This window comes from Chenopodium quinoa, unplaced genomic scaffold, assembly GCF_001683475.1.
Source record: "Chenopodium quinoa cultivar QQ74 unplaced genomic scaffold, ASM168347v1, whole genome shotgun sequence".
Classification (NCBI taxonomy): Eukaryota; Viridiplantae; Streptophyta; class Magnoliopsida; order Caryophyllales; family Amaranthaceae; genus Chenopodium; species Chenopodium quinoa.
In genome coordinates, this window is record NW_018742204.1 from 21,205,428 (window position 1) to 21,219,243 (window position 13,816).

The following is a 13,816-nucleotide window of genomic DNA, read 5'->3' on the forward strand; positions in this document are numbered from 1 at the left end:
CCTGGCCAGGCGCCATCGTCACGGTGGCGGCGTCCTGGCTAGACGCCACCGCCACGGTAGCGGCGTCCTGGCTAGGCGCCACTGCATTTTTTTTTTTTTTTTTAATTTAATTTAAAATTTGTTTTTTTTTTTTTTTTGTGTTACAATTTTTTTTCGTTTTTTTTTGGTTTTTTTTTGTTTTGTTTTTAATTGTTTTAAAATGTAATGTAAAATTTTGTGTTTGATTTTTGTGTTTTTGATCGCTATGTTTTTTATGTTTATTTTTTTTTTTTGTTTTTATTTTTTTGGTTTTTTTTTTATTTTAATCTAAAGTTTTGTTTATGTTTTTTATTTTTGTGTTTTGTTTTTTTTTTTTTTTTTGAATACTTTTTGTTTATGTTTTTTATTTCTTTGTTTGTTGTTTATATTTTATTATTGTTTTTGCTTTTGTGCTAATGTTGTGTCAAATGTATTAATTTAATCTAATCTTATGTGATTATATTTATATGTTATTGTTGCAGGATTATGGTGGAGACGGAAATGATTATAGTGGGATTTTTGTACACGATGGTCTGTTCGAAGATGCTCAACAAGCGGTTGATTGGGCGAAACATGTTGCAATTAGATCAGGTTTTTGTTTAGTAGTAGCAACTCATAAATCTCAACGGGATGGTAGAATGGATCGCATTTTGAGATGCGACCGTTATCGCAAAAGGGAGGAACGAGATTTCAGTCAAGCGATTCGGTTTGATACAAAGCGGAAAGGTTGTGGGTGTTAGTTCAGAGTAAAGGTTCGACAACAGCAAAGGGGTGACGGTTGGGAAGTGAAGAGTTACGGTAAATGGGGGTATCACAACCATGAGATGATCGCATATGAAGTGGGTCATCGACAGTTAAGTGGCCTAAGTCCTGGTGCGAAACTAATTGTAAAAGAAATGAGTGATGCTCAAGTGAAGCCTGCTAAAATATTAGCATCTGTGTTGGAGAAATTTCCTGAAGACCAGCCAAACCGAAGACACATCTACAACGTCAGACAGAAATTGAGGTTTGAACGGTCAGAGGGAAGGAACCCTATACAGCAGCTTCTACACCAGGCACAAGCACGTGGTTACCTGTACTGCTTGGGGTTGATTCTGAGCGAGCACACCAGGATGAGGGAGTTGGGTGATGAAGTGGCTATTCGGTGCGGATGTGCTATATCGGTGACTCATGGACTACCTTGTGCATGCACCATTCACCGCGTAATTACGCAAGATAGGGCGTCGTTACATGTTGATCAGGTTCATCCATTCTGGCGGACGCTCGTTATCGGAGAGCATGCTGTTCCACAGACAGTCAACCGTGAACAGGAGGAGTTGGAGCAGTTTCGTTCGATGTTTGACCAAGTGTCCTCCAGCCACCCTTCAATCATTCGTAGTGCTACCCACGTACTTCATGACATGTTCAACTCGTCGTGCTTGGATCATGAGGAACCTGAGGGGGTCGAGCGACCACGGGGCCGACAACCACGGCGGGAAAGGAGTGCGTTTGAGTACATTCGTGGTCGTGGTCGTGGTCGTGGCCGTGGTCGTACATCGTCATCAAGTGGTAGTCAAACTTCTTCGTCGGTGAATATGCCCGGCACCGGTACGGTACTTTAGTTTAATTTACTTTTTAGAGTGTTTGTTTAGTTTTCTGCTGACTTGTTAATTGTGTTTTTTGATGTGTGCAACAGGTAGAATGGACATTGAACATTTTCCATATAAAGACAGGATCCCTAACATCATGATGCCGTTCCTCGACGGGTGGAATGATGTGGTTGCAGATGGTAACTGCGGATTTCGGGTTGTGGCTGATGTGTTTCAGATGGGTGAAGACAACTACGGTTTAGTGCGTCAGTTGATGTACAGTGAAATCGCCTCAAACCGAGCTGTTTATCGCCACGTGTACGGACAGGACTTGGATAGGTCTCTGCAGCGTATCCGGTGGGGAGGAGGACGTTGCGGTCAAAATCATTGGTTCGACGCGCCACTTGATCTCTTCGCCGTTGCAAACATCTACAAGTGTGCAGTGATGCATTTCGGCCTTGGTTTGCATGGTGGAGCTTACTATCCATGTACCACGGTTCTGCCTTGGTGTTCGCGTGAGACCGTCACCAGACCGGTAAGAGAGGTTGCTATTGGATTTCTGGGGCCGTCATACAGACATTTCATCCGACTGGACCTGTCACCCGATTTTCCGGTCCCACCGATCATACCAACGTGGTACACCATTCGTACAGCAAGCGTAGAGGGCTGGGATGCGCTATATCATGACCGGGTGCAGCAGTGGAACAATCTAGTTGCCTTTTCTATGTGACCTTCTATTGTTATTGCTATGTTATCCCCATTTATTTAATTTTCGGATTCTAATTTTCGTATTACTAGGGTTCTGGCCGAAAGGCATCCAGTTCACCTGCACATTTTTTAAAATTAGTAAGATTCATACAATAAACACATCAAACTATAAAAGTAGAAATAATTTAAACACTTTACCTCTAATGGGGACATCCTGTCAAGCAATAACCGTATCGATCGCAGGCGGTCAATGGACTTCTTCTCGACACGCGGACTCCACGCACAGGCACGTGGCTGGCCATCCCCAATAGGAACCGGGTCGCGGTGTGGTCGAAACGCCGGGAAATACTCGTATATCCACGTCTGTAACAACGTCATACATCCAGTGATACCTGCCGCATCAGCCCGGCTCGAGAATCCTAACTGGCGATACATGTACGCTAATGTAGCCGACCCCCAAGAAAACTGGCCTACTCTGTCGGGCTCACACGCGTCAACTATGTCGCGTGGCCTGAGCTTGTTTCCGCTCTTATCCGGAAACAAGGTACACCCGAGAAGAAGAAAAACATATGCAGCCAGCTGTGTGTCCTGCGTCCTACGTGAAGTGGGGTGCAAACATCGCTGCAAAACTGCTGCGATCTTAACACCGCCGTGATCCCACACACCAAGTGCCGCTGTGTACAGCGCAGCCCTATCCACCACCAACAGCTCCGCCAATAAATCTGCCTGATCCGCATCTGTGACAACAGATGCTCGGTTTCCCTCTACGGGAATCCCAAGGATGGCCTCGACGTCATGCAACATGATCGTCATCTCACCGAACGGAAGGTGGAAAGAGTTCGTGTCCGGCTGCCATCGCTCAACGAAAGCCGTGATCAGCGTCGAGTCAATCCTCTCATGCATGGTGGTAGGAAGGTGGCTCACTCTAGTGCCCCTCAATCGGCCGACCATCTCGCTCTCCTCCGGCCAAGCCTCAGCCCAACTACACAAGAAGTTACAAGTCCTCTCCCGGGTTTGGCATTTCAAAATGCCGCTATCCAAAGCCCGCTCTTGGTCCTCCCAAATACGGGTAGCGATGTGTCCTAGAAAGCTAGGAATCACACTCCCGTCTATAGGTCCCCCAGCCACCTCGCCCCTCACCACCCAAGAATCATTAACGGCCCTCGACCGTTTTCTGCTAACCGCAGACACAGTGGACGCAGATGATGTGCCAGATCTACTAACAAATCTACCATCTCTACCCTTACGCACGTCTACCCTACGCGTCTCATACACATCATCAAGCCTCTGACTGAATGGACCGTAATCATCATATGGTCCACTCTGATCGTCCACATCCTCATCTGCATCCTCCTCCTCCTCCTCCTCCTCATCACCATCATCATCTTCATCATCCTCAGAATAGTGCACCCGTTCTCTACGAGCCGAGGCCGAAATACCACGGGATCTAACGTGTCTGGGCCCCGAGCTCTCCATTGAGTTGATCGTACTTCTCATAATGTCCATACTCTTCCCAGCCCCAGAACGAAAATACGATGCCTAACACAAAATAACAAAACATGTAATATGCAATATAAACATGTAATATAAACAATACATAGGAACATAAAATTAAAAATTAAAACCAGAAACAATTTTTTTTTTAAAAAAAAAAATAGAACATAAAATTAAAACAAATAAAAAAACAAAATTTTAAAAAAAATAGGGAACATACAATTTAAAAAAATTAAAAACAAATTTTTTAAAAAAAAAAAATTTCGAAAATAAAATTTAAAATTAAAAAAAAACAAAAAAAATTAAAAAAAAAAAAAAAAGGAGGAGGCGCCTAGGCAAGACGCCCGTACGGTGGTGGCGGCGCCTAGCCCAGACGCCACCACCACGGCCGTGGCGCCTAGCCTATCCGCCGCCGCCGTGGTAGTGGCGTCTGGGCTAGGCGCCGCCTCCACCGTACGGGCGTCCTGCCTAGGCGCCTCCTCCGTGGTGGTGGCGTCTCGCCTTGGCGCCCCACCGTCGCCGGAGGTTTTTTTTTTTAAAAAAAATTACAAAAATTACAAAAATTACCTTCTCGCCGGCAAACCGCCTTCCGCCCACCGCCGGAGCCGCCACTTCCTTGCCGGGCCGCCTCGACATAGCTCGGGAAATAATTTAGAGAGAGAAAGTGGAAGTAGAGAGTAGAGAGAGAAATTGTGTTTTTTAGTTTGAGGGCAAAAGTGTCATTTCACTCTTATTTTGTGGGCTTTATGTAGGAATTTGCGGGCGATGTTTAACAGTTCACTTTCCCAGAACCCCCAATTTCAGTTCAAAGTTGATTGTTTTGAGTCAATCTCTTCCTCTGTAGTGCACGATTGAGCTAATTGTTCTTTAATTTAGTTTTGCGTGATAGATTTCGATTGAAACCCTCTATCAATTGCTGGTTTTGTTCTCAAAGAATTCGTTCCCATGAAATTATGGTTTTTTATAACGAAAATTGTGAATTGCATGTGTGCGAATGTCTTCTTCGTCCAAAGCCAAGTGCAAGTGTGGAATTCCCATTGCTAGGGTGACATCATGGACTCATGAAAACCCAAGGAGGAAGTTTTAACCATTGGATTAGAAGAAGAAAGGAAATTTTGTCAATTGATGAAGAAGATGAACAGTGCAAGTTTCAAAATTTGGGGGAAATTTGGGAAAAAAATGAACATTAAGTCTCACGTGAGTAGCAAGTGCCTAAGTCAACGCCGGAGAAATATGGTCAAACTTCAAAATCCGGCATCAGGTAGTAAATTACAACATTTTTCAAAAAATAGGTAGTCATTTACAACATTTTTTTTAATAGGTAGTTTCTCGCAAATTCTTGAGTATAATAGGTAGTTTTTGACAAAATTTCCTTTATTTTTTTTTTTTATGGATGCAAACCCTTACAATACCACAAAGTCTTGTATACAGCTGGCCGTACCGTGCAGCTAGCCATAATTCTTTTTTTTTTTTTTTTTTCATTTTCTCTCCCATCTTTGTCCTCTCCTCTCCTCCATTTTCTCTCTCTAATTATCAGTGGCGAGCTAGGTCTTCCGCCATCGTCGTGTTCGTCATCTTCGTCCCGATCCTCGAAGGTCCAATCTAGATCGCCGTCTTCGATTCGTCGTTGTATTTTTGAAGCTCCTCGAAGCTCCAAACCTACCATACCTCCGTCGTATTCGTCTAATCTTCGTCTTCATCCGTACAGGCGAAATCAGTCAAATCAACCTCCACTTTCAAAAAGTTAGTTAAAGCCATTAATTAAATATAATTATAATATAAATAATAATGATAAAGATGATGATTTAGTAGGGACAGAGGTTAGACAAAAGGGAAGAAAATCAGGCATGTGCTAAGAAGATGATTTAATTTGGGGTTAATTTAGAATGCCAAATTGATGATGATTATTTGGGGTTAATTTGGAATGCCAAATTGATGATGTTTTAGAAGAAGATGAAGATCCACAAACTTCTGATGATTCATCTATGCGGGTTGTGAGGAAGGTGAGGTGGTTAGGTGCGGTGGAGGAGCAGGTGCGAAGATGGTGGCTGCTACAACTTGGGTTAGTTGGTTAATTACTAGGTTTGGTAGGGGTTACTAGGTCGAAAGGGGTTACTAAGTCGGAGGGGTTACTAGAGGGGTTACTCAGTCCGATCAAGGGTTACTAAGTCGTAGGGGTTTCTTGAGGGGTTACTCGGTTCGGTCAGGGGTTACTAAATCGGAGGGGTTACTTGAGGGGTTACTCGGTGGGTTACTAGGTCCGGACAAGGGTTACTTGGTCCGGTCAGGGGTTACCAGGTGGGTCAGGCTATCAGGGGTTACCTGGCTGGAGGGGTACTAAGTTGGTCAATTAGTGGGGTTACTTTCTCATTTGCTGATTTGGCACCCTGCCGTAGGATGCGGCCAGCCGCACCAGAAACACACTATTACAATACAATATTTGCTAGGGAGAGATTAAAGATATTTGCTGGAATAGTTGGAATCACTTTGGCTGCAATGTCACTGAAAATATTGTCAAAGAAACTGGTGAGATTTGCAATTTGGATATATTTTGTACTTCCAATAAAAATAGTCCTGTAGGATAACCACATTATCCTCAATACAATCAGTCAAAGAATTCATGCAATACCATTATTTGAGAACGAAAGGAGTAATACTGTAAATGAATTTAAAATAAAACATTTCTTATTAATGGAATTTCACAGCTGATGCATTAGTTTCAACTGGTGCTTCTAAGCTTGGTTACAAATATGTGAACATTGGTAGGTCATGCAGTGATATAGTACATATAATCCTCCTTGCTTTTCAATTCTTTTGCTTCGTCATATGATTGATGTGCAGAATTAGCTCGGGATAACAAGGTCTGTCTCTATCTTACTTGATGTATTTCTTACAATACAAGATTAATCAGAGAAAATTCATTTAATGTTTATCTTTTTTTTAATGATGTATCAGAGTAACTTTGTTCTCAAGAAATTGGCATAATCTTTCTGGGATAAAAACTGTTACAGATTATGTACACAACAATACATCAACATTTTCATTATATATTGATACTAACTTGTAGTAAAACAATGCATGGATCACTTAGACATGAGGTGCAAAACACAAATATATTTGCATTTTGGGTATCACAATTACAACTCTTTTCATTCCATATCATTATATAGTCTGAATCATATCAAGAGTTTATATATATATATATATATATATATATATATATATATTTGTATTGGTTGTAATATGAACCTTTATGATGACCAAATTATAATCAAAATCTTATAATAAAGAAATAATTATCTCCTTACCCATTTTGTGAATGACTAAATAGTAAGTGACAGTGTATCGTTATAAGCCGGGTTAATTATTTGACGACTATTACTTATAAACTAAAGTGGTAAAGAGTTAGAGTTTGTCAATTAGTTTTTGTTACATCCCAAGCCATGAATTCACGTAGTGATAGTCAACTGATCACTTTGTATGTTTCAATATATACGCTAAACAACAAGGTACATAGTTTCTTATTATTAGGGTTGCTGAATGCAAAAAACTTAATTCTAATCTATAAAGTTTGGTAATGCACAACAGAAGAAAATTAAAGAGTTAGAAATTGAGAAAATAAGAAAGTAATAAGGCATGATAAATAATAAAAGAGAAATGGACACACTACTTTGGTAATTGGATACATCTTCTCAAACAATGTCCAACACAAATATTTATAGGCGATGCATGGAGGTAGAAGACGTATGTGGAACCTTTTACACTCATGCTATTTAAATTTTCCACATAAATCTAAAACCTTCATAAGTATTCACTAATTCCAACACTCTTAAAGTAGTAGAGTTATTTAGAAACCTCGAGACATATTAAGTCGGGCTTATGAAATTTAGACCACACTAACCCAACATTCCAACACTCTTATATTTAATCTTAATAATTGCTCATACATAAGAACACAAGCCAAAAAATTCCAGGGTAAAGGAGTAAAGCAGTAAATATTACAAGTAGAGTGTATAACAAAACATCATACATCGATACAACAAATTTTTTAATTATTTCAATTTTTTACTTCTTACCTATATTTAACATTTTCTAAATATTTACTCCAATCTATCTATTTATCTATCTATCTATTTAACTTATACTAAAAGCGAATAACAAATGACACTTGTGTCATTAACTTGTGAAAAAATTTCCCGCCTTTTTATTTATTTATTTATTTTTAATGTTTTATTTTGCAAACTCAATAAATAAACTATTTACACATTATAAGATTTTCTTTCCAATTTGACACATATTCCATATATACCCAAATGAAATATTTCTGCATATCTTATATATATTTTATATGTGTAATATTATTGTAAAAAATATTTAACAACCGTGTATTGCACAGGATTTTAATCTAGTGTTGACACTAAAGCGTTGACCCAATGTTCTTAATTATTGGGTTATTAATGAGCTAGTAATTGTAAATTAAACCCAATTAAAAAAAAATAGTCTTGATTTTCTTCGTCTTGAGTCCTGACCCAATGACTTTTCCATCCTAAAAAGAAAGCCCAATTGAAAAAAAAAAGAAAAAGAAAATCGAGCATCGATGACAACCTCGAACCTTCCTAATCTCCGCTGTTCCTTTGTATATTTTCATTTTCCAGTTTCCAATTTCAACTGTGATTATATTTATTATCACTCGTATTTATACATCACCCCTAATTAAATAATTCCCTTTTTTTTCGTGCTTCTCACTATTCAACCAATTCCACTGGTAAGTTTTATCCCTTTTCTTTGATTAAATCTCATCTTTATTCTAAGTTTTATTATTTCTATATATATGTTATTGTTGCTTCTTGATCTTGTTTAATTGATTTGTTTTATTTTAAATTTCGATTGCATTGAAATCTTCGATCCCATTATTTGCAGGTCGATTATAATTTCTGGGATTTGTTTATAATTTGTACAAGAATTAGGGTTTAGAAAATGGAAAGTGGGTTTGAGGAATCAATGAAGGCTGAATCAAGCTCAAGTAATGGAGAATCAAAAGATAATAACAATAACAATAACAATAATAATAATGATGCTGGTGATTTTGAGTGTAATATTTGTTTTGAATTAGCACAAGACCCAATTGTTACACTTTGTGGTCATCTTTATTGTTGGCCTTGTTTGTATAGATGGCTTCGATATCATTCTCAATCCCATGAATGTCCTGTTTGTAAAGCCCTTGTTCAGGAAGATAAACTTGTGCCATTGTATGGTAGAGGAAAATCCAATACTGACCCTAGATCGAGGCCGGTCCCGGGTGTCGATATTCCTAATCGACCATCCGGGCAACGCCCTGAAACCGCCCCGCCTCCCCCGGGACCAGAACAAAGTTATTTCTCTAATTTGGGGTTTGGGTTGTTTGGTGGGTTTATGCCAATGGCAACTGCTAGGTTTGGGAATATGACTATGTCTGCTGGGTTTGGTGGACTTTTCCCTTCATTGTTGAGTTTACAGTTTAATGGGTTTCCTCATAATCCAATGTATGGGACCGCCCATGGGTTTCCTTATGCTTATCCACAGGCGGTACATGGTAATGCAATGCACCAAGGTCATGGGTACGAGCACGGTCATGGGTTCCAGCAGCATCATCATGGTGGTGTTGCAACTCCTGCTAGTCAAAGGCAAGATTATATTCTCAAGAATTTGTGTCTCATTATTGGCTTCTGTTTTTTGGTGGCGATGCTCTGGTAATTGTTTAGCTTCGATTCCTTTTTGATCTTGTACAATTTTTTAGCACATTTTCCATGTTAGCTGAGGAAGTTGTCCATATAATAATAAGAAGCTTATGATCACTTCCAGTGGTTTTCATCATTGTTGGAATGTAACTAATTGATGTATTTTGCTTTGCGTGTCAGACTCTGAGTAATTAAAGAAATTAAAACTCTATAATTGTTGTTATCAGTTTGTGTGCTGTCATTGTTCTTAGTCTTGAATTGTGATTACTGATGTTTGAGATGATAGCTATTCTTTTCTTTTGAAGATCTGTTCCCATATGCAATTGTGCATTGACATTCTTTCATGGGTTCACCTTTTGCTATTTCACTATTGCTTTTGGAATAAATGCTCATTTCATGCTCGATATCTTCAGTGATCTCTTTTTCCTTCAAATGCCCGAGTTTCTTAATTTAGGCATGGTGTGTTCCTTTACCTTGAATAGGAGGAGGTGGTTATGTTGCTTGTGTGTTAATGATTTGGGATTTCTTCAATTATTCTTGGGCCTGGGGACTTTTAATGCATCGATTAGCTAAAAGCTAGGATCTGAATAATATCTTATTCCTTAACACCAATGATTTATTCTTACTTTGTCTTGCTTACAAGTGAATAAACTGAAAGTGTGGTTGATGACTTGAGGGTGCTGCATGGAGTGCATAACTTACTTCCTCGGAGAATGATAGGAAATAAATTGAACCTCTGGTAAATCAGTGAGTTTTCAAACTATGCTGTTGTTATGACAGGGAGTACAAATGTACAATATACGACTTATTTGAGTCTGGGTCTACTCACCTTTTCTTTTGGTTTTGCTCCATTGCCGTTGTTTTATGTTACTCTTTGAAATTGGTGGTCTTAGAACACCTTTTTACACATTGTTCTTTTTGTCTTCTATGCATAATCCAAGTTTGAACAATTGAAGACCATTGTGAATGCAGCCAAGTTTCAACATTTTAACACTGTTTTTTTGATGTGGAATTTGATTCCCCTGTAAGTTTTTATTTATTTGAAGGCTTAAATCTGGGTTATGACTCCTTATGATAAAGTTTGAATCCATTATTTTTCTTTAAACTGAAAAATTCAGTCAAATTTAGCTATTCTCCTTTAGTCTTCACCCTTTTTTGCAGGTTCAACTGTATATTCCTTGATTCCAAATTTTTCCTAATATTGTGAGGCTTAGGCTGTGTTTGGCTGGTAGTAAGTAAAGGTAGTTTTCCTATTCATACCTCTGGTTTGTAAGTTGGAAAATCAGTTTTTTTGAGAATGAACAAGATTTTTCTTTTTCAATGAACAAATGCCTTGTTGTCCTCCCTATCTCCCAACTCCCTTCACCTCCTTCCCACTCCTACCTTTGATTTTTTTCTTTTCTCTCAAACTTTTTTTTAGCAGTGAAATAAACAAATGGATTGTTACATGTAAATCCTGTCTCCATCGAAAATAAACAAATTGTTTTTCTTTGTATAAATATGTAGCCTTATACCAAGATATTATTGTGCACACAATGTTAGTTAACAAGATAGATAAAGTATTATTTCGATGACTAAAACAGAATGCCAATTATTTTGATTTATACTTGTAAACAAAAACCAATTAGTTTTGGTATTATTCTTGAGGTTTTTTTTTTCTTGTTTGCACAATGAGAAGTCAACTGAGTTTGATGAAGCAAGGAATGTGTGGCAATGTTTTAATTTGTTCTGGGACCCTGTCCATGTCTGATTCTTTCCAAATTACTTGTTTTCCTAGTGAACATGTGATTGGAGGCAGTCTATATAGATTATCACAGCCTCTCATAAACATTCAGACGTGCAACTAACATATGACACTGCGATTTACATTTGACCATTCTAGATGGCGACATGTATAGATTCATTCTTCACACCTAAGTTTTGTGATTTGCTTTGACCCTGGTTGCCTGTAATTATGGGATGCTTATTGACAGTGCTGCAGTGGCAGTGCTTGTGAATCTGGGGAATGGGATGTATGCATGTATCAATTTGATCTAATAACCCGACTATTATGTTATTCTGCTGTTAGCATCTTGGCGCTTCACCATTATGTCCTGCTGAGCGGGTCAGTTTATGTTTGATGAATTTTTCTTTATTGGTTAGTTTAGAAACAGTAATTCAGCTTAGACTTGGGAGTTATGTGTTTAGCTTGGTTTGGCATTGCTTTACCTATTGTGTGGCTTGTTTCGAAGCTAGTGATGTAAGTTGTGCTTTAGAAATAGTATTCTTGTGTTATCTTCTCTCTTGATTTTATCTTCTTGTCATTGATATAAAAATAAAAAAAATAAAAATTCAAACTGGAAACAATTAAATCACCTACATGTATCTTTGTTATCAGAGTACCTATTCTCTATTCTTGTATTTTTGCTTTGTTATTAAATGATGAACCTACTTCTGTGGAAACATTGTGAGTCATGATTGATCAAGCAAATTTTATGATGGGAAGAATATGAGACTCATGAAAGTGCCAATTGTAGTTCTTGGTTGGTTATGGAGTTGTTTGGTTTGCTAAAAAGGAAGTTGCATTTCCTTGAAAGTAATCACTGTCCTTCCTCTGACTTACTGGGACTTCTAGTGTTTCTAGGAAAATATTACTTATGTTCTAATATACGGCCATTTAATCTGTTTGCTTATATGATCCTATCATGGCTTCATTCCAAAGAGAGTTTGGTTCTCTTTTCGAGATCATGTTAGCACAATGTACAATAAGGGGAGTTATTGGTGTCTTTAGGAGAAAATCACTCTTTCTTTTGGATTCACTTCATTAAACCAGTTGCCTACCTTTCGAGCATGCATCTATACAAACCTTGTTCATACTTATTTTCAAAAGGATCATAAATTGCTGATCAATGTTATTTTTCTGTGAACATAAATGTGGTGTGTTTTAAAACATACGGAGTATGCTTTTATGTTTCTGGTTGCATAAGCGCAATAAATGTGACAGTAGACACAAGCACACAACAGTTCAGATGTGCATTTCCAGGTGTCAGTGTTTTCTAAACAGGAAGAATCTAAGATATATTTATTGGTGCCATTGAATTTAGTGTGCAAATTGAGTTTCTTCTGTTAGCCTATTTTATTTGCTAAACAGGTTCCTCAGGCGGATTGATAGTCCATTTTAGGCCTTGTTATTTTGGGGTAATTTCTAATGTCATGTTCATTTATGGTCGATATTAGCAGGGATTTGTGTGTGTTTAAGCGGGAGAATCATGCTTGAGTCTAGACCCTAATCTTCTGTGCAGGTTTGAGATATGCTAGCCGTAATAGAAATAGTGTTGAATGTGTTATATACCGTATGTTTGAATGTGTTATATACCGTATGTTCAATGAGGATTTCCACAGCTCGCTGTTGCAATATGCTAAAAGACCAGCAAGAAATCAATGTGTCAATCAGGAATTTAGGATTTCTAGCAGTACTACAGGTTTTGTATGATTGCTTCCTTGAAAGTTCGTGTGGATCCATGAATCATTTGTCGTTAAACACAACGTCAAGACTGCGATTAGACTCTTAAACAGAGATTTAGGATATAATGCAGTTGTATTCCACAGAAGCTGAAGTTCATTGTCACCTTGAGTGTATAAATGCATGTAAACAGAGTAGTTCGGAGAAATAATGATAATACGGCAGTTTATACACAAGTTGGGCGACTTACGCTGCATGAAGTGAGAGTGAGACCCACCACATAGCTGTTCCAGTGTCGGCAGGCAATCAGGCATGCCCACTTCCCACTCATGTGTGCTCTTTTTATCTCAATCTCTCCACTTTAATGTCTTAATCATGGATTATACTTGATACATTACACTGTTGCTGATTTTAATTTGGGTTTATGCTTTTATTTTGAATGCTCACTGTCTTGTTAATTCTGCCATTATCTTGGTTGGAATTGGAATTATTTTGTAATTATTGAATTGGCAATCTATCTAGATTATGTACGTACAAGAGTAGTTGCCTCCAACTACTACTTAAGTAGAAATAGTTGTATACTAATTTGAGGTGTTAGAGTAGTGGCATGGCATTCCCATCTTGGACTCCTATAGGTATTAAATTTTATAGGACTCATTTACGGGATTTTCTTTGTCTTTTCCCTAATCCCCTCAAGCGAGTTCCCTTCGTATCTTGAAAAAAAGGTACTCCATTCGTCTCTAAATTACATTCCTACTTCTCTCTATTATGTGAGGAATAAATATTAGAAATATGAATGTAATTTAGGAACGGAGGGAGTATAAATATTTGTATAACATTAAACTTTCAAAAGTTTTTGTATGCCCCGG

General features: G+C 38.3%; 2 protein-coding genes across 2 annotated transcripts; one reads left to right on the plus strand and one right to left on the minus strand.

Moving 5' to 3' along the window:
- Nucleotides 1–2,337: 2,337 nt before the first annotated feature.
- LOC110686533 (protein MAINTENANCE OF MERISTEMS-like) lies at nt 2,338–3,656 on the minus strand. The gene is made up of 2 exons (XM_021863166.1): nt 2,493–3,656; nt 2,338–2,412 (listed from the first exon to the last, which is right to left on the minus strand). Exons 1-2 carry the CDS (start codon nt 3,243–3,245, stop codon nt 2,338–2,340), a joined length of 828 nt encoding a protein of 275 aa, XP_021718858.1. The 5' UTR covers nt 3,246–3,656.
- Nucleotides 3,657–8,163: 4,507 nt separating this feature from the next.
- On the plus strand, nt 8,164–9,731 carry LOC110723006 (E3 ubiquitin-protein ligase RNF185-like). The gene is made up of 2 exons (XM_021902281.1): nt 8,164–8,553; nt 8,709–9,731. Exon 2 carries the CDS (start codon nt 8,766–8,768, stop codon nt 9,519–9,521), a length of 756 nt encoding a protein of 251 aa, XP_021757973.1. The 5' UTR covers nt 8,164–8,553; nt 8,709–8,765; the 3' UTR covers nt 9,522–9,731.
- The last annotated feature ends 4,085 nt before the right edge of the window (nt 9,732–13,816 follow it).